Here is a 27,103-nt window from a genome sequence, read left to right as displayed (position 1 = left end):
CAGCTTAAAAAATATACTTGAAATATGGGTCAAATCTTACAGTTGCATCTAATTGACATTATTTACTAGTTTGTGTCTTGTGTGCACAGCCCTACATTCCCTCCCTACCCCATGAACATGCAGGTTTAATTCTTTTTCTGAATTCATGTCTTAATTTTAAAAGCATATGGAGCAACAAATTGCAACCAAGGTGGATGGAGCTATTGAGAGGTTTGATAAAAACACTAAACAAACTTTGTTTGAAAACAGAAAAACTTTACTTTAAACAAAACATTAAGTTTGTATCAAATCATCATTTGTCATATCCAAAATATAAAAGCACTAAACTTCAGCTACAACCATATCACGGGCAACTTGAAATGCAGCAATGAGTGAGCTCAGTTGAATTTTCTCACTGGTTCCTGAAGCCAGTCTGTACCTGTGAAAGCAAACAAAGTCAGCCATATCCACAATCCTAGCCTGTAGTTTTAATTTGTTCACATTAATTGTATATAATTTTGATTAGCTCTCCCTAGATAAGTTCTTTTAATACCATTTGGCTGCTTTAAAGATATCTAGCAATTGTCAGGAAAATGGGGTAGCCAGTATTATACAAATCAATTGCTCTGACCTACATTACTCAGCTTCTCAAAGCAGTATGTGGTGTTAACCACTTAATGAAACAATCATAGGAGAAAAAAAAGCCCCAATTATTTATATAGCAGGTGCAACAGCATTCACTAGCATTGCACATATGGCAATCCACCCATGTGTGACAATAAATAGTCCAAATTAGTTTAACCATAGCAATCTCCTTGCTACAAGCAGTTCAGTTATTGATTGCACTGTATGTTTTACACAATTATTTGCAATGGCCTAACTAATGAACACATTTTACTACAAGGAATAATGTAAAAGGACAGCCAGGGTTTTCTGTGAACTGAGAAATACACATCCCCATTGCAAGACAGACCAAAATGTTCATGGTTGAAAACAAGATTTCTAGTGGCAACATTTCCATTCATTTTAGTAACCTGTTAAGTTTCACACTTAATGTGCAAGATTGGCCTTCTTACCACCAGCTATAACATTTTATAGTCAAATCTCAATCTCTGATCTATACTGATTAGTAACAAATCAGAATTAAGAACTGCTCTACAATGATCAAATTCATTTAAGGCAGTTAAAGATCTTGTTAGTGGTTAGTTTTAGGGTTTCCCCTCATTCTCATTTCCATCATCTAATTTTCCCTGTAGATGCCAAATGTTAGGGTTTGTTTGGTTCTACAAGCACTAGAAACCCTTGATACAATTTCAAGTTATTCTTCATATACAGGAAAATGCAGAGTGTCAGTGAGAAGAGGAAAAATTGTTATACAGCATTACCAGACCTGAGTTCAGATGGAGAGTCCTGCTTGGTCAATCTGTCTCGTATATTTCTAGTATTTTCTGCTTTTATTAAAGGTCATGCAATTTTGTTTAATTTTTAGAATGTTAATTACAGCGCTGGTTTTATGTTTGGTTAGGAGTGAGCTTAGCTTTTATAAATACTGACCTTTTACAATTATTAAAAAAGGTAATGATTTGCTCAGCACTCAAAGCATTTTGTAAAAGTCCACCCCTCACCCTCCCGATCACAATTCTCCCCCCAATCTTTTATTTCCTGTTTGTATGCACCTGCCATCCTCCTGCACACACACATTTTCCAACAGGGACTACTGAATAATCAGATCACCGTTGTTGTTTTTCCATCTATCCCTAGTCCAGGGATGCTTAAGTCACTTCCCTGCTGGACTACCAGGGGAAGTTTGGCCCTGAACAAAGTGATTCACATTTTATGACCATGCAATGATATGTAAGCTTTTTAAATTTCAACCTAATCTTAATGAAATTGTTGAATAAAAAATTTTTTGAACAAGTTCAGAACACTGCAGCTTTACAAAATACCCTTTTGATGGCAGTAACTCCCATTTCACACTTTGCTACTCTAAACACACTATTCCATGCCTAAAGCAGCAAATGTTTTACATATTACATTTCCATATGCAAATTCTAGGATTATCCATTTAAATAGAAATGGTGAAGTAACACTTACTCAATATCTGCCATCTTGATCAATAAATGAATGCGAACTGAAGGTGGTAAATCAACTGTAAAACAGGAGTACCATACATGTTGAAATCACTGATAATTGAAAATACTATGTGATTTTTAAAAAGTAAATTCTCAACGTAGAGGGACCAAACACAAGGAAAAATAGGAGTTCGAATGAGCAAGTCATATTGATTGGTATCATGCACCTAAAGGCCAGTTGTATGTGCTCAGCAGCAGGATAGAACCAAACCAAAGGGTACAGTCCAGGCACATTCCCACGAGGCAGAAAGGTAGGGCAACTAAAGCCAGAGCTCCCTGACAAGAGATTGTCAGTAAGATGAAAGGAAAAAAGGGGTGTATGACATGTCAGGTTGATAACACAAGTGATAATCAGGCTGAATATAGAAAGTTCAGAGGGGAAGTGAAAAAGGAAATAAGAGGAGCAGAGAGAATAGACTGGTGGTCAACATAAAAGGGAATCCAAAAGTCTTCTACAGGCATGTAAACAGATTGTAAGAGGAGGGGTGGGGCCAAATAGGGACCATAAAGGAGATCTACTCATGGAGGCAGAGGGGATGGCTGAGGTACTAAATGAGTACTTTGCATCTGTCTTTACCAAGGAAGAAGATGCTGCCACAATCTCAGTAAAGGATGAGATAGTGGATGGGCTAAAAATTGATAGAGGTACTAGAAAGGCTGGCTGTACTTAAAGTAGATAAGTCACCGGTCCGGATGGGATGCATCCTAGGTTGCTGAGGGAAGGGTGGAAATTGCAGCGGTACTGGCCACAATCTTCTAAACATCCTTAGATACGGGGGTGGTGCCAGAGGACTGGAGAATTGCAAATGTTATACCCTTGTTCAAAAAAGGGTGTAAGGATAAACTCAGCAACTATAGCCCAGTCAGTTTAACCTCAGTGGTGGGGAAACTTTTAGAAACTATAATCCGGGACAGAATTAACAGGCACTTGGACAAGGGTGGATTGATTAGGGAAAGTCAGCACGGATTTATGAAAAACAAATAGTGTTCAAAAAACTCTCCGGTTCGTTAATAGGGCAATGCAGTTGATGTGGTGTATGTGGACTTTCAAAAGGCGTTTGATAAAAGTGCCGCACGCTAGGCTTTGTGGCCCACGGAATAAAGGGGGTAGTAGTAACATGGATACAGAATCGGCTAAGGGACAGGAAACAGAGTAGTGGTGAACGGTTGTTTCTCGGACTGGAGGGAGGTGCACAGTGGTGTTCCCTGGTATCAGTGCTGAGACCCTGCTTTTCTTGATATATATTAATGACCTGGACTTGGTGGACAGAGCACAATTTCAAAATCTGCAGATGACACAAAACTTAGAAGGGTAGTAAACAGTGAGGATAGCGATAGACTTCAAGAGGATATAGACAGGCTAGTGGCATAGGCGGACACGTGGCAAATGAAATTTAGCACAGAAAAAAAGTGATCATTTTGGTAGGAAGAACGAGGAGAGGCAATATAAACTAGAGGGCACAACTCAAAGGGGTACAGAGATCTGGGGGTATTTGGGCACAAATCGTTGAAGGTGGCAGGGTAGGTCGAGAAAGTGGTTAAAAAAGCATACGGGATCCTGGGCTTTATAAATAGAGTACAAAAGTATGGAAGTCGTGATGAACCTTTATAAATCACTGGTTCGGCCACAACTGGGAGTATTGTGTCCAGTTCTGGGCACCGCACTTCAGAAAAGATATGAAGGCCTTAGAAAGGATGCAGAAGAGATTTACTAGAATGATTCCAGGGATGGGGGACTTTAGTTTTGTGGATAGACTGGAGACGGTGAGGTTGTTCTCCTCAGAACAGAGACAGTTGCGAGGAGATTTGATAGAGGTATTCCAAATCATGAAGGGTCTAGACAGAGTAGATGGAGAGAAACTGTTCCCATTGGCGGAAGGGTCAAGGACCAGAGGGCATAGATTTAAGGTGATTGGCAAAGAACCAAAGGTGACATGAGGGAAAACTTTTTTACACAGCGAATGGTTAGGATCTGGAATGCACTGCCCGAGGCAGTGGTGGAGGCAGGTTCAATCATGGCCTTCAAAAGGGAACTGGAAAAGTACTTGAAAGGAACAAACTTGCAGGGCTATGGGGAAAGGGTTGGGGAGTGGGACTAACTCAATTGCTCTTGCATAGAGCTGGCGCGGACTCGATGGGCCGAATGGCCTCCTTCTGTGCTGTAACCTTTATGAATCTATCAACTAGTTTTCAAAAAATAAATTGCTTAGCTGTGAAACAAAATACTTGTCAAAGCATAGGTTTAGAATTTTGCTTAGTCCACAAGTTCTTACCAGATGTGTGTGCATGTATACACCCTTCCGTTAGTTAAGTTCCTGCTGTGATAAAAGTATGTGCAGACTGATGACACCATTCGTAAAAGGAGGGGGTATTTAAAAAAAAAATTCAAACAGAAGAGATATTGGGGGAGATTCAGTAAATTTATTAAAATTAAGTGATGCAAATTCACTTAACAGTAGGATTGTGCAATTGAAAATTAATATTACCTCTAGGGACCAGCAAGCAATTTACATTTATGTAGCACCTTTAATGTAGAAGAAAAATCACAGAGCACTTCACAAAGCTGGAGAAGAAATAGGAGGTAACTAAAGGCTTGGTCGAAGAGGTGAGTTTTAAGGAGGGTCTTAAGGGAGGTGAAGGGACAGAGCAGAGCAACGTCCTAGGGAGGACATTTTAGAGAGGAGGCACAGTCAGAGGAACGGAGATTGGGGGTAAGGGGATCATGACTACTATTTGAGATTCACATACTGAATACTGACAACTTTTAGGATTTGAAAATGATGCATTTTTCTATTAGAAGTGAAAGTTCGAAGTTCTTTTTTTTAAGTGAAACATGAAATTGAAAGTAATTGAGAAATCTATTACTGCACAAAACAAAGGGGAGGGGAAGTCAAGCTACTATGAAGTGTTTGAATGTGTCCAGTTTCAGATTTAGTACTGAATCTAATTGTGAAGTTTCTATAGTGTACAAGTTAACCTGTTGTACACAATGGGTTGAGGTAAAACATTGTACATTCCTGAAGCAAACTCGCAACGGCAGTAACCTGAGACAGGACAATTGGTCCAGGCTGATGCAAATCAAAATTTACTAAAGCCAAATCTTGAAGTGTTTATTTACACGAGCCACATTTTAATAACTTATTAGGTCATACTCTCAAAAGCCACCAAGTAGCTCCTCCTACAAGGGAACATCTTGTTGGTATAGAAACAGCAATGGTCTCCAGGGAGACAAGAGCGAGAAAACATCCAGCATCACTCGGCAGATGGTGTCGGTTTCAGGACCTGGTCTCTGCTGAGTATTTGAATGCACACAGCTGTAACAAAGCTATCAACTACACTGTTTACCGAATGCACCCTTGAGATTTCCCCAAACATCTCTTTACTAATCTATATCATGAAACACCCAGTTTACATGACTAATACCAGACACACCAACTGAAATAATTCTTCCTGAATCCTCAACAAAAATCAACCAAACATCACTTTAGATAATCTATGCAAAAAAAAAACTGTTTACAGGCCTAATTTATATTACCAAATTATCTTCACAAAGTCTTTTACCATTGCTTTTTGCATAATTTAAACAGTTTTCTGCATCACTTTACTGTGGTACTTGCATTCATTTTACTGAAGTGTATTAAAAATTATCTAGTTACAAAAAGTTGGATTCAGTTTTTAAACATACAGTAACCACACCCTTCAGATGCTCTATATTGGGCCTCATGTCCTTGCCTTAAGAATACTCCAAAAATACCATATTGCATTTATTTCAAAACTAGAACCAGGGTGGTGGGGGGGGGGGGGGGGGGAGGGGGTCAACACAGTCCAAGATGAGATTGGCTACCCTAAATAGAACATGAAATTATCACCAAAAGCATTCCGACTGTCATATATCTGCTCACAGCCTAGCAGTGGTAGCTCAATGCTTTGATACTGCAGAACTGATTACTTCTTCATATAATTGCAGAAACAGAGCCCATAAAAATACCTTTGCTGTGATTACTGCAGAAGCACTCAAGGGACAGAGCATAAAACAATTTTGAATTTCCTGTGGAAATGGAACACGGTGTGTCCCCCAGGAAAATTAACAGTTGTGCACTTAAAACAGTTCTACAAAATTGAGATGGGGTGTTTATCATTGGCACTGAGAATAGTTATTTGTAAATGAACAAGGTTTACACAAACATTTAAAGTTAAGAAAACGTGTATATTTGTATTACAGAACTTTCAACATAATTTATGAAGTTGAGGTTTTTTTGTTATATTTGAGCTCAACATACTGACAATTTAAAAAAATTTATACAGATTTGTTTACAAAATATTAAAGATCAACTTATTTTTGCCTTCTTTAAAAGTATAATGTTAAGGAAATCTCCAGCACACTAAATATATACATTACAAACAAACCCTGTGACATTAGATCAGGCAGATTTTCCTGTTCCTGTGTCATCAGATTGCCTGGGTGCAGCATGTACAGGGGAAATCGTGCTGGGAGGAGTGCACACCAATAAAGGGAGCCATTTAAATGAATGGAAAATGAGACACGCTCCCTTATTGGTGTGCATTTCTTCCCACCTTGATTTTTCTGTATTCAGGCAATTCAATAGCCCCAGGTGTAGGAACAGGAAATTCTGACCCGTCTAGTTTTAGATGTCACATTTCATTCATACATTATGAGTACATTCATTGGGTAAATGCACCTGGTGTGCTGGTGAGCAATAGAAACCAAAAAGGTCCAGGGCACATGCTGAGTTAATTGATGTCAGCGACACCATCAGTAGAGGACTAAAATTGGACTGAAAACACCTTGGCTAGGGAAAAAGTAAACAAATCATTGAAGGTTCCCACTCCTGTTGCTTTACAGCAATCCTGCTCAAAATACATCTTCAGGAGAGAAGAATAAAATAATAAAAATATTATATGACACAATTTCAATGGAGTTATCAACAAAGCCAAAGCTGATATTTTCTGTGTTTTATAGTTTACATAAAATCTCTAGAAAATTAACATCTTATGAAATGTAGTTTAAGTTGCATTTCCATATATAAAAGATTACAACCAGGATGTGGGGGACATTTTACTTGGTAGCAAAATGTCAGTTTAGTGTTAACAATCTATAAGCAGATCCACCCCTACAGTAAGAACCATCTACATTTACAAAGCACCTGTCATATCTTCATGATGTCCCAAAGAACTTCACAATTAACAAATTACTCTTTGAAGTGCAGTCACTACTGTTATAAAGGCAAGTGTGTCAGCTGATTTGTGCCGTCGAGGGCAAATGAGATAAATGATCAGTTAATCTGCTTTAGTGGTGTTAGTTAAGACAGAAATGTTGGTCAGAATGAGTACAAGTAGTTAAGTGATTATATTATTGGACTAATGATAGAGAACGATTCCCACCATGGCAGTTTGAGAATTTGAATTCAGTTTAAAAAAAAATCTGGAAATTAAATGAAATGCGACCATGAAGCTGTCGGATTCTCATAAAAACCCAACTGGTTCAGCAATGTCCTTTAGGGAAGGAAACCTGCCATCCTTACCCTGTCTGGCCTATATCTAACTGTTAACTGCTTTCTCAAGTGGCCTAGCATGCCACACAGTTGTACTAGAGATGGGCAATAAATGCCAGCCTTGCCAGCGATGCCCTCATCCCAAGCACAAATTAAAAAGGTCACCGGGTGAACACTCAGAATTACTTTGAATAGTGCTGTGGGAATTTTTTAAATTATATATATATATAAAAAAAAGTGTCCACCTGAAAAGGTAGACGAGGCCTCAGTTTAACATCTCATCCAAAAGACAGCACCTCCGATAATGCAGCACTTCCAAAGTACTGCAATTGAAATTAGCTACATTATGTGCTCAAGTCCTGCTGTATGACTTGAACCCATGACCTTCTAACTCAGAGTTGAGAGTGCTACCAACTGAGCCAAGCCGGTAATAAGCACCATACCACTATGTAGCATCACAAAAAACTTGGATTTGAAGTAATCAGATTTTTCCCAGGAACTTACTTAAAGCTAAAATTTTATTGATTTTACTCATTGTTCTAGGAGAGTTACCTCACAGCTTTTCTATGAATTTACAAAACAAATTAACTTCTCTACTAGATCTAGTAAAACTTTTGTCTCCACAGTTGTGTGAGAGTCACACAGAATTGAAAAGGGCTCAAAACTCATTTCATGGTATGTAGAAATGGGAATGATGCTAATTCCCAGTTTAACAGCAGCTGGCCAGAACGAGACACATTAGAATACAAGATCGGAGTGAGTCTTTGTGAGCTGTTCTCCAACCTGCAGAAATACAAAAATATCTCTCTCATAAAGGAGATGCAATAAACAGATTCTTGACTGTGGCAGTGTACTTTTAATATTGATAATTTTAAGAAAAAATGTAAATAAAGTTGCAATATGTCACAAAGCAAATGATTTCAATTCATTAGATCCAGATCTCTTACCTCTATGTACAAAAGTATGAATCTCAGTCAGAATGTCATGCAGTGCTAAACCTTTTAATGTCTTTAATTCCATGATATCTGAAGAGAAAGTCAAGGGATTTTAAAGACACTACTTTTACATAAACCAAATGTCCCAGCATCTCACCTATAAAAAGCTGCAGCACACTAGCCTGGGAAACTTTTACTTTCCCAAACACCATAATGAGATTTCACTATAAATGAATCCACCATTGCACTGCACAAGATCTTCATTAGTCCATTATACATACTGAATCTTTATAATCACATTTTTCCCTTGCCCAATGTATTACAAACACATATTTTGAGAAGGCATTGTACAGAGAGATTTCCTGAGGACAACATACAGTTTTCACAATACAGTGAGGGAATAAGTTCCATACATTGGTACCTTGATTTTGCAACAGTGGCTGTGCATTTGCTGAGAACAATGCATGCTTAAAGCGCGAGACAATTTTGTTACATTTTAAATGTACTTTTCATTTTTCATCCGTTGTCACTTGGTTACTCATTCTACTCCAGCCAGGTCGTCCAAAATGGACCTGAAATTTTTTCTACAATCTGCATCAATGCTGTTTATAGTTAGTCTAGGTTTGACAAAAATTTTACGTTTTGCTTCTATATGGCTTTCCACGTATACCAACAGGCCACAAGTTCTAATCACCTTGGGGTTTATTTTAAATACTGTTTAAATATTCAGTCACACCAAAATAGAACTGATGAATTAAAGTTGAGATATGATGTTGCATCTATATAAAACTTTAGTAAGACCACAGTTGGAGTACTGTGTGCAGTTTTGGGCTCCACAACATAGGAAGGATGTTGAGGCAATAGAGAGGATGCAGCACAGATTCACTAAGATGCTGCCTGGTATGAGGAAATACAGAAATGAAGATAGATGAGAAATTGGGGCTATTATCATTGGAACAGAGGAGACTGAGGGAGGATTTGATAGAAGTGTTTAAAATTATAAAGGAATGGGACAGGGTAGATGGAAACAGACTTTCCAGTGATTGAGAGATCTAGAATGAGGGGAAATAGAAATAAGATTAAATATAAGAAATTTAGGACAAAGCAGGAAAAATTTTATTTTTTGCACAGAGGGTTATGAGGTTGTGGAATGCACTACCAGAGTTAGTGATTTAACTCTGGTAGTGCATTCCACAACCTCATAACCCTCTGAGATTATGTCAACATTTAAGAATACATTAGCTAGGCATTTGAAGGAAAGGGGGATATGGGAATGGGGCCGGATTATTGGATTAGGACTATGCTCGTTTGGAGGATAAACACCAACATGGACTGGTTAGGCTAAATGATCTGTTTGCGTGTTTTAATTTTTTTTACATAATTCTATGAATTAGGCTTAAAACTAAAACAAAATACAAATTTTATATCTGTAAAAACATCAATATTAAGTGCAACCTCTTCTGGTTTCAATTCCAAAGGATACTCCTGTATGCAGTGGTGAAATCTTTGTTTAGCATCCAGTCAAGGATATTTGCGATGTCTGATTTTAGTGGATGACCAGTGCAGCTGTACACTGTATCTTCGCTCACTTTATCATATGCCATATTTGTGCTCTATTTGATTCGGTACACAATTGGATTAGTTTCAATGTGATCAACGAAATGCCAACAATTGTAATTGCTACACAATACAAACAAATAACTGACCTGTAAAATATTCAAAGATCGACGCATGTCACCATTGGAAAGCGTCACAATGGCTTTCAGCCCATCTGGAGTTATGTTGACACTGTAATGACAAGTTCACAATAACTATTTTTGTTAATTCATCAGTAAGTTTGTTTTGAAAACTTCTGGGACCTGTTCATTATGGCTAAAGTGTATAATACAGATTACCAATGACCTACTGGCACAAAACATGTAATTGGGACATTTAGTTTAAAAAAAAGTACATTTTTTACATTCTGGGATCCTTCTAAGATATTCTGGTATATCCAGGTATTCGTAATTAGTATCCTTGTAACAGCTTGAACTAGGCCTGACTAAAGTGAAGAACAAAGATAGAGTAAAGTGCTATGGTCTTTGGACAGATAACCCTTAGCAGGACTGTGAGAAAGTGTGTTACCAGAGTACATCTCTGGATAATCCCAACAATATCTTGGAAGAGAACGGCTATCAAAAACAAAATCTCTTTATCGTGATTTAAACATTGGAAAAACAAAATGGAATCTTTACTCAAAGATGTAATAGAAAAACTCGAAAATAAAAACATGGTAAAGAGTAGTCAGCACGGATTTCAAAAGGGAAGGTCATGCTTGGACCAACCTTATTGAATTCTTTGAAGTAGTAACAGAAAGAGTAGACAAGGGAAAATGCAGTAGATGTATATACTTGGATTTTCAAAAGGCCTTCGATAAGGTACCGCATTGTAGAATCATGACTACGGTTAGAGCATGTGGAGTCAGGGGACAGGTAGCAGAAGGGAAAGCAAGCTGGCTACAAAACAAAAAAGAGTAGAGGTTAAGGGTAGCTACTCAGACTGGCAAAAGGTGGGAAGTGATATTCCACAGGGAACGGTGCTGAGACCACTGTTGTCCACAATTTACATTAACAATTTGGACTCAGGAATCGGAAGAATAATTTCAAAATTTGCAGACGACACCAAATTGGAGTGGGGTGTAGTTAATACAAAGGAAGAATGAGACAAAATACAAGATGACATTAATAAACACTGTAATTGGCAAATGAATTTCAATATAGATAATTGTGAGGTGGTGCATTTTGGTAGGAAGAACAAGGAGGCCGCATACTGCTTGGATAATAAGAGTCTAAATGGGGTAAAGGAGCCAAGGGATCTAGAGGTACAAATAAACAAATCACTAAAAGTAGTGATGCAAGTTAATAAGGCCATAAAAAAGGCAAACCAAGCATTGGGGTTCATTTCTAGAGGGATAGAATGAAAAGCAGAGAAGTTATGTTAAACTTGCAAAGAAACTTGGTTAGAATACACTTCTAGTACTGTGCATTGTTCTGGTTTCCATATTAAAAAAAAGGATATAGAGGCATTGGAGAAAGTGCAAAAAAGATTCACAAGGATGATACCAGAACTGAGAGGATATACTTGTCAGGAAAGGCTGAACAGTCTGGGGCTCTTTTCTCTAGAAAAGAGAAAGCTGAGGGGTGACTTGATAGAGGTCTTTAAGATTATGAAAGGGTTTGGTAGAATAAACAGAGAAAATGTTTCCACTTGTAGGGGAGTCCAAAGCTTGAGATCATAAATATAAGATAGTCACTAATAAATCCAATAGGGAATTCAGGAGAAACAACTTTACCGAAAGAGTGGTGAGAATGTGGAACTTGCTACCACGAGGAGTAGTTGAGGCAAATAGCATTGATGCATTGAAGGGTAAGCTAGAAAAACACGAGGGAGAAAGGAATAGAAAGATATGTTGATAGTGTTAGATGAAGGGTGGGAGGAGGTTTGAGTGGAGCAAAAACGCCGGCCTAGATCAGTTGAGCCGAATGGTCTGTTCCTGTGCTGTAGACTTGATGTGAATGATGCCATAAAAAGGTGATTCACGTGGTTGAATTGGTCATGTCCCTTTTAGTGGGAGGTTCTGTGATATATTAAGATATATAAGGTCACACATTGCTCACTTAAAATCAGGATGGTTTTGGTAAGCTACAGAGAACCTATGAAGAAGATTGGAATGTTAGAAACTAAACAAGGTCTTTGAAAGTTGAGAGAAGGTTTAATACATAAAAATTAGAACGGTTGGGAAAAGTATTTAGATCCAAATAAAAACTTTAAAAGTGTATTGCAGCAGTTAATCGTATAACTTGTTTCTATGCAGAGACAAGTACAGTACAAGAGCCAGAGAAATATAACATGTACATGGTTAGCTGCAGGCATCCCCAGAGTTGAAACTAGAGCATCACAAAGGAAGGTAGAACTGCCAACGCAACAGCAGCCCACTACTCAAGGAAAGGTTGTATGATTTGATACTCACATCACATGGGGTAGTACCAACACTAGAAACCTACCAGTGATGTGTTTACCGACTGTAAAGTTAACCTTCCTAAGTCCATTCTGTAATCTTGAAAATTGAACATAACTTTGTTCTAGTGTTACTAAGTGAAACCCTGGTCGGCTAAGATAGTGATACATTTAAATTATTGTTAGGCTTATAATTTAAGACTTTGCTGGGTGATATTTTTACCATAATCACCAATACTTAACCTGATATTGTATTATTGTAGATGTAGTTAAGTTGTGTTTGTGAATGCACCTTGGTGACTGAGTCAGGCAAGCAGTAAAGTTCCAGTTCATTCTCTGTTATGCTGTGGTTCTGCTATTTAAAGACTTGGCCTAGTCAATAATCAATATCTTTTGAATGGAATTCCAGCCATGTCATTTGCAAATTAATTCTGTTCAATAAGCAGAGATGGCAAAGTAATCTAGGGGGGTGGGTGGAAGCAGAGCCAGGAAATTATTATAAATCCAGCAGTTGTGTATTTGTCTCCCAACTCTGACAACTGTGACTTCAATTTATAATCGGAGATGGCATTTGAACTTTTTTGCCCTCACTGTGCAAGTTTGTCAGTTATGAGACAGGACACAAGCAGGAGCTCTACAAATGAACAAAAAAAGGGACCAGTCCTGTCCTGCAGAAGCACAACTTCTGTTGAGTTGGTGTTCCAGCTTTTGCAACAGGGGTCACATGGAGCTTTATAAATCAGATATCCACATCTGTGTGCCTGAAGGTAAATCTTGGGGGACATGGCATGAAAAGAAGCTAGTTAAGTGCCAAAATGCAATTATATTTCAAATTTGATTGCAGTATTAATAAAATCTATTTTCCTCCAGATATTTTGTGGAGAGCGAGTTGTTAAACATCATTATTAGTATCATAAGTACAAGATTATTCTCTGAAGTGACAGTTTGCTAACATTTAAAAGAATGAATGATCATGAATTAATGAGGTTACAGACTCCCATCAACCCCAATTTTGCTCAAAACATAACTTTTATCTAAGAGGTTTGCTTACAGAATTTAAAAAATATTTTCCTTTGATTAGTCATGACATTCATGATGGAGGATGGCCTTACTCATGGGACAACCATCAGATTTTACACAGAGTGAATACTTTATTAGTTAGTGGGAAGATGGAATGGGACAATACTCTAGAATTTTAACTTAAATACAATGATTTTAATTGAGTCATGAAAGCCTACTCCTCAAATCCAGTGAACTCCATTTTGGTTCATAAAACTGTTTCCACCTTGATCATAGATATGCTAGTTTGGGAATACATTAAGTGGAGGCCTGGGCACTCCCCACAGGAAAGGGAAGTCAGAAAGGTAAATCACCCCCGGTTGCTGTTGCATGACCTCTAGTGGCCTGCTTCAGAGCACCACTGTTGGAAACTTAAGAGCAGGTTGCACCTGCCCTCTCAGCAAGGAATGATGTAGTTGCAGCAACGACAAATTGAAGGACAGCGATTATTACCCTCACAAAAAATAAATCAATCAGTTTGCAGTAGCATCAACAGACATCAGCTGGGCTTTATTTTAGCTGAAACCTCACCTCCTCTTCTATTCCCACCCTATAAACTAGAAGTGATGCTAAATTCCCAAGTTGGTGAATTTGAGAAGACATTTTATCCGTGAAAAGTTACAAAAAACACACTTAACATAAACAGGAAAGGTGCTCTTGCTGAAATGGTGCTTTTAAAATGCTTATCCTGGTTTTCAAATCCCTCCATGGCCTCACCCCTCCCTGTCTCTGTAATCTCCTCCAGCCCTACAACCCTCCAAGATCTCTGCACTCCTCCAATTCTGGCCTCTTGCGCATCCTCGATTTTCATCGCTCCACTACTGGCAGCCTTGCCTTCAGCTGCCTAGGCCCTAAGCTCTAGAATTCTCTCCCTAAACCTCTCCGCATCTCTAACTCTCTCTCCTCCTTTAAGTCATTCCTTAAAACCTATCTCTTTGACCGAGCTTTTGGTCACCTGTGTTAATATCTCCTTATGTAGCTCGGTGTCAAATTTTGTTTGATAACACTCATGAAGCACTGTGGGACCTTTTACTATGTTGAAGGCCCTATATAAATGCAATTTGTTGTTGTTACATTTTTAGAAATGGGTACAAAAGATTTGCATCTTACAGATGCTGCACAAACTAAAAATTGGGAGAGTTGTAAAATTGCTACTTTGCATAAGATTGGAGTCTACTTAGGCTACTACTTAATATAATTGGGTGAAAAGCAAGAATGGGGAAAAAGGAAAGAGCAAAAAAAGTGAACCCAACAGAATTTTAAAATGTCTGCTAAAATGTCTTTTGCATGTCCGTGCCAGATAACAGATTGCACTGATTAATCGACTGCAGAAAAGGATGAAAACTATATTAAAAAGTACATTGGACAGTATAATTTCTCCCTGAATTCTCTACAGTTACAGTTTGAGGAGTAGTACTATTAAGTGACTCACTTTTCTTCCTGGATGACAAATTCCAATCTTGGAATCATCTGTTCTGGTGACAGCGGTCCAAAGCGGAACCTAGTACATCGAGACTGTAAAGCAGGGATGATCTTTGACAGGTAGTTACAGATCAGGCAAAACCTGGTGTTTTCTGTAAATTTCTCAATAACTGCATAACAAACAATGAATTATTTGTGTGTTAGGGATATGGAAAAACAGTACATGACAATTTTTTGACTGCATTTAAAAGAAAATCTTCTTTTCAACATCTTCTAAAAATAAGTTGCTATTTTAAATGCAACTAATATAACACCCAATGATCACAGTTCTTTTGAAGAGTCAATTTTCACAAGATTAAATGCAAATACACTGCTAATTAAAGTTTATAGAGAAACTCAGTGCATGTTAAACAAGAGTATTATGCACATTTTCAATAATTTCAATGCTATTTGAGTAGTCCATGAAGGGATGCTGTATAATTGAAAGCACCCAAGACTCACCTCTGCATTTTAAACATCAGACTTGTAGCTAAAAATAAGAAGCTTGGGGGCACTGTGGCACAGAATGAGCATAGCAAATTGTTGTTGCCAGGGAAGAAAACAAGCAAAACTAGGGCTACGTAACAGGGAGGGGAGTCAAACTAAAATTTTAAAAATACAGTTATCTTAGATTTTTTTTTATTTTGTGTACCTCAAAGGGCAGTTCATGAACTGCAGAGGTAGAGACCTGGGAACGATTACCTCCCTGCACTTACAGTCAGAGATTGGTGTACGATATCGATGGGCTGGGGGAGATAATAAAAAGGAATAAATAGCGAAGATTTTGAATACCCTTACATCAGGAAAGAAAGGATTATATGTGCTGCAGTGCACCTGTTCAATTCACCCACCTCCCCTCCCCATGCTATAAACCAAACACTTTTGGTTAGTTTATTTGAGGTTACTAAAGCACTGCTTTATGCATCTGCCATTATGGCAAACAGGTGAAAATAAAAACATATCATAGCACCAATAGTATATGACACATATGCAAGATAAAAGAAAAAAAAACTAGGAAGCAGGCTAACCTTTCCATTAAAATTTTATACTTCCAGCTCTTACCCCTTCTGAGAGCATTCTGAGCATCTTGAGTCATGGCATCTGCCTCATCTAGGATAACAAGCTTAAAACCTTTTCTGGAAAAGAAATAAAAAATATCATTGAATCTTTTCTTGTGAAAGATTCAAGGGTGGTAACACTCAATGGTCAGTTAGTGGGGCTAGAGCTCTAAATCAATAATCTGTATTCAATCGCACAAGGGGGAATTGCTGGAACTGTAGCAAATAGACAGCAGACATCTTAAAATAATAAATCTGATAAATTGTTGCTGGATTACAATATGTAAATAATCTTAATCAATCAGTGAAGAAGTGACCATTCTTCATGTGAGTCTAGACAGTGAATGTCAGCATTCTGTTCAAATCTGAGCATGTATCTGTGCTCGCCCAACATCTCTACATGTGCACTTATCAGAAGGGGTCAATCAGGATTGGGAAGCTTGACCAATTCCCCCCCCCCTTCCCAAACCCAGGAAAATTAAGTACAACTGGACCATCCCTATTGCTACCCTGGTTGATCAGTTCACAGCAAAGGATCAAACCTAGGGCCTACCTTGTCTGTATGACTCAGTATTATGCCAGACAGAGTAATTACACATTACTAAGCCAGGCAACTGGTCATTAAAGTGTATATGCATCAGTATATAGCTCAAAATAATTAAAATATTCACATAAATTATGCAAAGGAGAAATCCAAAAGCAAGATGAGCCAGGAAACCCTAAATTCCAAATCTTTCCCCAAATTTTTTGAGTACAGTCTATTTATTCTAATAAATTTCTAAAACAGCCTGAAGCAGGGCTCGATGATTGATCAAAGACAAGTAATAACTATTTCAATATAAATAAAAGCTTTAGCTGCATAACTGCTATATCAATTATAGGCTGGGGAAAAATTACACAAGTGTTTGACAGCGGCCCCATCTGGGGCGGGGGGGGGGGGGGGCGGCCAGCCAATTGCAGGGGTCCGATTGCGCCAGGTAAGCTTGTTGGATGAAGCACTCCTGCTCCTTCTGGCCCATAAGCAGTGCAATAAAGGCACTCACCTCATGGATCCGACCCTTCTTGCCTGCTTTCACCTGACGAGAATCAGAAGCCATGGGAAAACCCATGCAGGTGAGCTTAAATTCATTTCAGCTTTCGAATCCACAAAAAATTAAGTACCTCAACCAAATCAATGAGGTACATTGCCCCTTTAACAATCCGCTCGCAGTCATTAAGTGGGGGCGGGACTTCCGGGTTTCAGATGCGCATGTGCATCTAAACATGCCTGGGTTGGAGCCAGGTTGCAGTCTCACTTCAAAAACTGTTATTTTTTACCTCCCACCCAGCCTCAACCAATCCGTTTTTTGGGGTTACAATTACCCCCATATCCCAGCCTTCAGGAGAAGAGATAAGAAGAGTATGACAACGGCTGGGATACAAAGCTCAATCGAAGTTAATTGCTATTGTCTTATCTATTTAAAAGATCCAGTTTCTAGCATCAATAAGGCTCAATGTGTTATATTTTATGCCAACTGAGTGCTGAGGGTACTTTTGGCAACTGGGATAAAACTGGCTGACCTAGTTTTGCTAAGGATTCTCAACAGCATTCTAAATACTGCAAAGTTTCCTTTGGGTACACCACACAATATCAAGATCATCATCCCTATACAGCATTTCTTATCTGATGCAATGCTGTTTGTAAATAGACTTTTCTTTATGAACTCTAATCAAAATAGTGCTTACTTGAAAATGGTTCTGGTACTGGCAAAGTTCAGTATAGGTCCACGTACTGTGTCAATACCTCGGTCATCAGAGGCATTCAGCTGCAGAGAAAATCAATAATATAACATAGTAAGAAATGGTATCCCTTTTAAATTGGTATGCAGATATTAAAGTATACACTACTTCTTAAGCAAACCTGATGTGTTGGTAGGACACAATAGATTTTGTTGATAAATTAAGTGTATCTAGTGCCATTTTTAGATCACTATCCCATTATCAAAAAACCACAAATTTTCCCAATCTCCATTATTACTGTTGCAATACAACATTAAGTAAATCATTGCACCCGTCATCACTAAAATAGCAGTAAAGTGGAAAGCTGGAATATGAAACTTTTGAACTGTGAAAAACACCCACTGATTTAACATTACAATCACTCAAAATGTTCTCTGCGGGCACAGTGAAGTATTTGGGGCTCGTCACTAGTAGTGGCACTGGTGGGATCAATTTCAGTAGCATACAAGCAGCATATCAGCACATTAAAATTACTGGCTTAAGTACTATTTCTTCCATAACAATATTGTTACCAGTGTGCTGGATATGCTTAGTGATACATTTCTACTGCAGAATTCACTGGTGCTGCCCCACAAATGGTCGTATTATGGACAGCACTTGCACCAACTATATCCATTGCCACTAGATTAGGTATTAGCGCTTAATCCATATATGGGTACTTATTTCTGTGGCTCATGCAGTCGGAGGTTATTTTATCAATGTGCTTCTTGGCTATACTTGCTTGCTAGAATGTTATGAACTGCACAGTATCATAACTGCACAGTATCATTTATTTAAGGACAAACTATATCTGCATTAATGTAGTGTATAATCTTTCTAAGAAAGAACATTTCTTCTGAAATTAAAGCCAAAATTACAGAATTCCTGCATAATGCAACACCATACATACAGTTTTAGTTTGTTTCAACATCAATTAGAACTACCACACAGTGTTTCAGGGTTTTCTTTTTGGTTAAGGACAGCTAACCCATCTTATTGTCCTCGGATCTCCTGGGTGACGTAATCAAAAGGGCAAGCAAGCAACCTGCTCCCAGGCCCTGAGACAACTTAGTTCTTCACACCCCCTCCCACCTGTCATTAAATGTGTCCTTGCATTAAGTGCTGCTGAAATCAGCAACATGGGGGAAATTAAAACTGTATCCTACTGATACAGTGCAATGCCACCCTATAGTATTTTAGGATTCAAAGGTTCAGTTGTTACCTCTAAAACCATTGAGTTTAACTCTTTATCCTTATAGAGCCGCTTGGCACAGGCCAAAATAGTAGATGTTTTCCCAGTTCCTGGTGGCCCATAGAACAGCAGGTGAGGGAGCCGGTCTTCACTGATAAACCGCTGAACTAAAATGAAGCAAATCCAAAGAATGTCATTTTGGTCGTGTAGTCCTAGCTTTCATATGTTAAATACAGGTTCATCGATATTAAATGTTTAAGGAATTTGTGTTAACTATGCTAGTCATCATTTACAAGTACACGATCCTTTAAAGCAAGCCAGTCATAGATTTTTCTTGGAAGGTGGCGGGGGAAATGATTAGATTGCAGTTTCAAAAGGGGAAAAAAAAATCACAACACTGCCAAAATTCATTCCATCTAAAATACTTTAAGGACAGCATTTTAAGTAGGTATTGTCTATGCAATTAAAAGTCTTACAAATAGCACCTGTCTGCAGGGCATGCGAAAGTGTCAAGTCACACTTGAAGTGTCACACTCAAAATTTGGACTGGCTCAAGTATCATATTCAATCACATTGATAAAAACAATTCACAACATATCATTGTAAGCTGAACAATGCTGATTACCCTCAATAGGACTGGTAGGAAACCTACAACAACCAGCAAGTAACATAAAACTAATGCGCGATTGCATGTTGATTGTTGATGATTAACATCCTCTCCAGGTTTCGCGCCCAGCAACCAGCCTGATTGACAGGCTGGCTGCCGTCAGGAGCTGCAACACGAGGTTGGGGGGGGGGGGGGGGGGGGAAAGGAGGAGGAGAGAGAGGGAGCGAGATGTCATCCGGCGCTGGAATTGAAGATCGGGGTGGGGGGGGACCGGGCGATCGGAGGGGGACATTGGAACAGGGTGCAAAGGTAGGTTCATTTTGTGTTTTAACTTCCTTCCATCGTGTTTTATGTTATTTATTTAGTTTCTTTTTCCCTGATCACCAGGCATGACTCTGACCTGGGCGGCCTTCCCACCGCTTAAGTTAAAAATCGTTACAATTACTTCATCTGTCACAGGTAAAGTGCCTTAAGTACCTCAATGGGGTACATTTGGCTCTTTAACTGTCATCCTGTCGGCTTTAATTGCCAGCGGGACTTCCGTTTTCAGGTAGCCCGCGCGCTCAAAGGTGGGTCCCTGGGAAACTCTGAAGTCGATGGGTTGGAGCCAGCTTCCAAACCCAAACGGGATTTCCACGATTTTCGGAGCCCCCCGCCCCCACAACTGCCCCCTAAAATTGAGCCCAATAAAACTGCCCCTTTCATTGGAGGTTGAGGCTTCAACTCTACTCTATTTCCAGAGCTAGCAGCATTTACTCTGGGTTTTCCAACTGATATATCTAGAGCTCAGATAGAATATGGTACACCTAAAGTTTACAGCATTTAACATTTAGAAACTTGCCATTTTTATGTCTGGCAAAATCATATATTCCACTGCTGCAATAAAAGTCAGGTTTGTGCAGCTGATTTTAGTTACTTCTTTCAGCAGAGATTTCAGAAAAATAAAAAAGTTGGGCTGTATAAAATCCAGATAATTTATTCCATACAAAATGGGGGGGGGTTGGGGGGGGGGGGGGGGGGGTGGAGAAAGAGAGACAAGAAACCAGATACTTCCTCGGTGTTATTAGATTTTTTGATCAGCCAGCTGTCTGATATGGGCAGAAACCCATTACCATGCTTGACAACCTCTAAAACAAGCTACTGAGAAATCCACACAGGTATGTCTCATATATGGAATGCACTCTCTCCCCACACAGACATACCCTACTTACCCAAGTCTAAAGAGTTTAGGCACAAGTAAGCAAGAGCCAACGCTTACAACCTCCAAATCTGCACAGGATTACTGCTGGAATTTAACCATGCAGTTTACCAACACAAAGCACCGGCAAGTTTCTCACTGCTTATCCAGCCACAATTAACCTGTTCATTAATCCTTTAACTTGCAGGGTTATCTGCAGCTGAGTGGGAAAAATTCCAGCTGTCAGCAATGAGTCTAGCCCTCCGGGTATCATTAATGCTCCAAGCTGATGGGTCATTGGTAGTTCTCTGGAATTCTGTGGACCTCCTTGTCTCAGGTTTCATATCACAGAGGGTGACTTGGCTCCAACTGTTCATGGTCACCTTTAGCAACACCACAGCCCCGAGTCCTACTAGGCCCCAGGCTCTGCCCCAGTGCCAACAGATCCACTTCACCCTCAGTTCCAACTTCTCTCTAAGTGCTGCTGGGTCACAACCATCCTCCCAAAGTACCGGTAGTCTTCCATTTCCTTCCTCCCCCACCCCCAGCCTGTGCTACCATACCACAGCCGTGATCCTCCCAAGTGCCGCCAGACTTATAGATCAAGCCCACCTTAGTCAGCAGAACAATGTCATACACAGTTCGTTCATCCCCTCCCCTCTTCACATTTTGCTTCCCTACTGGAGAAAAAAAAAGAAAAAAAAACTTGGAGCCAATTCACAAAAAACTCGAGAAATTCTTCTCAGACTCTCAAGGCATTCAAGCAAGCTTCAAGACACTATGGCTGCCCATGATTCATCATAAATCACAACTAATTAGCCATTATAACTGGAAATGTCCTCTTCTCTCAGGAATTTGACAAGTTCCTTTCAAAAAGGACTGTAGAAACTCCATACTCAACACATTCTCAGTAGTTTTTTCCTGCAGATGATAACTCTCCTAACTTCTTACTCAACTCTTTGCCTACTGATTTTATTCACATGACCTCTCATCCTCCTGTCCCTATTCATTTCAAACAACATCTAACTGTATCCGGTCACTTCATCATTTTAAAAATGTCAGTCACATCCCCTGTAAGCCTATGTTTCTCCAAAGTAAATAAACATAATTGTTGGAGCCTGTTTCAAATAACTAAGCTCTACAATATGGTTATATCCTACCTGCCCTACTCTGTACCCTGAATAGAGCCTCAACATCCTTTACCATGTGCAATGAATAATACTAGACACAAGTACAAGCATAAAAGAGCCTTATATAGCCCAAGTATAGTACCCTTCACGCACTCAATGGTCCTATTAATACAACCTAAAATCCCATTAGGTTTTGCTACAACCTCTCACACTGCTTTTGCACTTCTAAATGAGTGATCTAACTATTACCCCCAGATCTCTTTCTTAGTCTGGTACCTTTAACAGGTACTCCTAAATGATAAAAACATGCCCGGAGGTTCCTAAACCAAATGCATGACATTGCACTTGTCCACATTAAATGGCATCTGCCACACATGGGCTCTATTCACCTAATCTATCTAAAATCAGCCTGCAACCTATCGATTTGATCTGAAATACTAACTCCTGTATAATCCACAAATCTAAGAATGGTTGCATTTAAGCATCCTCCTCTCTCGACCATTAATGAAAATCCCAATACAGAGCCCTGTGGAACTCTGCTTGTAAACAGATCTAGTCCCATTAATAACAACCCTGCTTACATGGTTTCAACAATTGTTCTAAAATTAAAATTGAACAAGATCTATTTTTTTTTTCCCGAACACATTTTGGAAGTTACAGTATATCTTCAATCACAATTCTGGTCACTCTCTCACAGAACTCAATCAAATTACTGAGTCAGGACCTAATGTTTTCTAAATCCATAAAAGTATCCTTATTACCTGCCAAAGGTCTCCAAGTGAGCATAAATCACATTCTTTCTAATGCTTTCCAACAGGTTCCTTCAAAATCAAGCTAATGGGTTTATAATTTCCAGAGTTGATTTCTTCCCTTTCCTAAATAATTGAATAACATAATTCACCCGCCAATCCATGGGAACCAACCCTGGTCTCAAAAAGCTGTTGAATATATAAGCTAGTGGTTCACGTACAACTTTCCCCCCTTTCCCAAAGCACTCTGGGGTAAACAGGTCCTGCTAAGTGCATTAATTTTAATTAACACCATTTCGATAATGAAGCAATTTTAGCTACACGCCTAATCTTTACTACTGAGACTATGATATCACGGACTTATCAAAAGCAACACAAAGGGAGATCCGCCAATATAAGGAAATTACTCACAACAAATGCGTGGACTTTGCAATAGTTTTAGCCTTCTTATGGTCAGCTTAGCTTATAGAAAAAAAATGCTCAGTATAAGCCCTAACCACTGAAACACGATGGGCACAATTTTAATATGCCGGCAGGAAGAGTCCCATGAACGAATAAAAATAAGTCAGGACCCGAGAATGAAAACCCCAAAGGCTAGTAGTTTCATATCCAAAGCATACAACTCTTCTCTGAGTGTAAACAATTTCTTGGGTAGTTCGGGTGGCCCAGCTCCAATTTCCTCCCATGCACACTTTTATGACGCAAGTTGATGGTTATGTTCCTTCCACCAAAAAGGTATAAATTCCACCCCCCAAATTGTTCTTACAGATTTCTTGACTTAAAGAGAATAATCCACCTGCAGAACAAAAATAAATCAAGCCACATCTTTCCTTTTCGCTGCAAGATCGACCATCAGCTGTCTTACTTGTGTCCTAAGTGCTTTAGAGATTCTTATGGCTTTTAATTAATTAGCTCAGATTGAGGGCTGTGCTGGACTCTCCAAGACTATATAAATCAGCTCTACAGAACTAGTAAGTTCAAGAACAATTCGTTCTAAGTTCATTTTGCACAGTACAGCTAAAATAAAATTAACACGTCCTATCTGATTGTCCTACTCATAGCTAAAACCAAAAGACATCAGGTGATTTCTGGCACACGTATAACCTTAAAATAGTGTGCCTATACAGCACACAGAATAATGAAATCCAGGTGGTGTCTAAAATGCCACTTTCAAAGTCTTGAAATTATTCCTTTCTATACTTTGGAACATTTTGTTTAATTCATGAAGTTTGTTAGTCTTAATGATTTTATCTGTGGTTCAATGCTCAAAAGTTCGAAGGCAAGAAATCAACTTTTAAAAAAAACATTACATTAATATCTCAATGAAGTTGATCAATCCTCAGTAATAAAAAGAGAGGGTTAATAAAAGCAGAGGTCATTTTTATTGTTGATCTTTTTGGAGCTATGACATTTGTAGTTCCTTGAAGGTTTCTGTAGTAAATAGACAGTTGAAAGTAGTGCAAAAAGACCTTTAGAGAATATCTATATAGAGATACGAATGTGGCCAATAAACACACAAATTTCAGTCAGTATATTTTGTATATTTCATACCAGAGCTTATAGAAAACAGGTCCCTTCATCCTCTTTAGTCTCTCAATTACTGAGATAAGGACATTGAAAGGGAGAATTCACACGCTACCAGGTTCGTGTGAAGCACAGTCATGCGTCAAAAATACCTGCAATATTTTCAACACATTTAATTAAGCAAGATGTAGAATTGCTACACTAACCGAACCCTTTACAGGGAATACACACTTAGTAATCACAAAGGGTTAAAAAATTTTCTTAAAAAGTCTTCAGATAGCATATTATAGTACATTTAAGATTAATCCCCAACACAGAAGTACAATTAAATCAGATTTGGCCATAAATATTCTATCAAATTGTTACTTAAAGTTAATTAACGCTTAATACAACTAACTTAGGATGTCCCTTTAAATTAGTTCTTATTGACAAAAGAGAAGGCAGTATTATTTTTGTTATATAGGTTCACCATCAGTTTTATATGACTTATCAATTAGTAAGTGATCCAGAACAATTCCTTCAGAAGCTGTAGTGTGCATTGGACAATGAGGAACTACTATACATCACAATGTAGCAAAAATAATAGTTAGGTAACGGCGCATGTCTTATTTTGGCACTGGGCAAATTTGAAAAACATTCTTTACTAGGAGTACTGATGAACATTTATAATTTTTCCTCATAGCATTTGAACATTGTATTGAATTATCACAAATCATTTTTAGTTTAACATCAGTACCTATCTTCTATAATATTAAAACATTATTCAAATGCACATATTTCCTGTCAATCACATCAATGCAAATTCATTTTCCTTGGGAAATCTCTTGCAGCTGATTTATAAAATGTATTTTGCCAATGTTTAAATTCTGCAATAAAATTTTCTGAAATGTTCTTTAAATTTCTGAGACTATTAATTTATAACTTCAGTTCTTTTATCATAACCCCACCCATTTTGTCCATGAGCAGTACACCACGGGAAATCAACTAGTACATATGTTAAAAAATCGTGCACCTAATGTGTCTATCACACAAACGTGATTGTCTCAAATATTTATAAAACAGCAACAAATCACAATTGAGTAGATTGAAAAACTACCAATGAACTAACAATGTAAATAAATTAAAAAGTCAATTTTTTCTGATAGTTTCTTCTTACCTTGATAACCTAACCTCACCCCAAGGGGAGGGCACTGGAATTTCTAAGCAGGTACCAGTCTATAGACAAAATCTCTATTTGATGTACCTATTTACAGCAACTAGACTTTGTGGTCTTAAAAAGGACAGGCAAAGTTAAACATAGTTCCATTTTTGTATTAAAATAATACATTCTAGTCATTATAAACAATGCTTCCATAAGCAACGCCATGGGAAACTCACTAGATTTCTTTAAACTTTATAGTACTCTTGGAAAAGATGCTAGAAAACCCATCAGTTGCAGCTGCAGCTACATGCTGTCCAATGAACTGAGATAAGTTTCCTAACAGGAAATAATGACCAAATTGATCTTCACATCAACCTTTAAAAAAAAATATAAGCCTACAAAGTCTTCATTATGTCAGTTTCCATTTTATTTTAAACCTTACACAGACCTACAGAAGTGCAATGTCCCAATAAAATAAATATGTACTTGTCGCAGGAAATTTTCCTCTTTCTGCCTTAGAAACATATTGGTTAATTTCAGTCTTAAGATAGAAGCTTGCTGTAATCTAATGTTGATTTGTCTTTAATAAAGAAAGGGAACAGCAGCTTAAAAATTGCACTATGACAACAACTCACTTGTGTTGAGGATGTCTTGATGGGAAATAAGATCATCCAGGGTCTGGGGCCGGTATTTTTCTACCCTGGAACAGAGATTAAAGGGATTTTTAATTTTGTTTAAAATAGGTAAAATCAATTTCAGTGCTTACACGATCCTAAATCACCAGAACATGAGTGAAGACTCAGATGCAGGCATGCATATTATCTGATAACCAGCGCTCATTCATATAATGGAGTGTAGATATTATATATATTAATGAAGATCTGAAAGTAATTCCAAAATAGTAATGCAATTTTCCATGACATCGTAACAGTTTAAAACAGTCATTTCAAGCCAGAGATTAAAGCTCCTAAATTGTTACTGTAGTCGCTATTTGAAAATTGCTTCAATTTTATCTTTGATTTCTATTGTGTTTGTGCTAGCTGTAAGTGTAGATGTCACTTGCTGCAATACTTCATACACTTGATTCACAAGGACAATCCCACTGGTGGATTAATAATGCCTGCTACAACAGTTCCTATTCTTGATCCGTAAAGATAATTCCACTAGTGAGTTAAGTGTAGGGCTATTACTACAAACATACCTCCTATAAACTGCAATCCTAAAACAAAATTCCACATCAGATATATTTTGTACATGAGCTGTGCTGAGTATAAATATTTTGAAGACATTTCCAACAATTAGGCTCGACATTTTTAATCTTGTTTTCCTTTTGAATGCTTATTGAAAAAGCTTAATGGGATTGTGTGTGTGATATACAAGGACACTGACTCCAATGCCATGAGGTGGTGTTAAATTTGTACAAAATGGGGGACTTCAATTATCCCAATATAGACTGGGATAGTAACAATGTAAAAAGGGGGAGGAATTCCTAAAATGTATACAAGAGAATTTTATTGATCAGTGTGTTTCCAGCCCAACAAGGAAGGAAACAGTGCTGGATCTTGTTCTGGGGAATGAAGTGGGGCAAGTGGAGCATGTTTCAGTGGGGGAGCATTTGGGGTACAGTGATCATAATATTAGGTTTAGAATAGTTGTGGAAAAGGACCAGGAACAATCAAGCATAAAAATACT

At 38.3% G+C, this 27,103-nt stretch overlaps 1 protein-coding gene across 2 annotated transcripts in view; it reads right to left on the bottom strand.

Moving 5' to 3' along the window:
• Positions 1-234: 234 nt before the first annotated feature.
• Positions 235-27,103, bottom strand: part of rfc5 (replication factor C (activator 1) 5) — a 42,452-nt gene continuing 15,583 nt past the window's right edge. Inside the window, exons 2-11 of one of the 2 annotated variants that reach the window (XM_068005692.1) lie at positions 26,047-26,111; positions 19,114-19,250; positions 17,859-17,938; positions 16,138-16,211; positions 15,047-15,206; positions 10,266-10,347; positions 10,043-10,172; positions 8,572-8,649; positions 2,074-2,128; positions 235-418 (exon numbers count right to left, since the gene is read on the bottom strand). In XM_068005692.1, coding sequence (XP_067861793.1) covers positions 322-418; positions 2,074-2,128; positions 8,572-8,649; positions 10,043-10,172; positions 10,266-10,347; positions 15,047-15,206; positions 16,138-16,211; positions 17,859-17,938; positions 19,114-19,250; positions 26,047-26,111 — 958 coding nt within the window. In that variant the 3' untranslated portion in view covers positions 235-321. The remainder of the gene's footprint in view (positions 419-2,073; positions 2,129-8,571; positions 8,650-10,042; positions 10,173-10,265; positions 10,348-15,046; positions 15,207-16,137; positions 16,212-17,858; positions 17,939-19,113; positions 19,251-26,046; positions 26,112-27,103) is intronic. The other variant, XM_068005693.1, reaches the window with a different exon arrangement.

The sequence above is a fragment of the Heptranchias perlo genome, chromosome 25 (assembly GCF_035084215.1).
Source record: "Heptranchias perlo isolate sHepPer1 chromosome 25, sHepPer1.hap1, whole genome shotgun sequence".
NCBI lineage: Eukaryota > Metazoa > Chordata > Chondrichthyes > Hexanchiformes > Hexanchidae > Heptranchias > Heptranchias perlo.
This window is presented reverse-complemented; position numbering and strand designations above follow the sequence as displayed.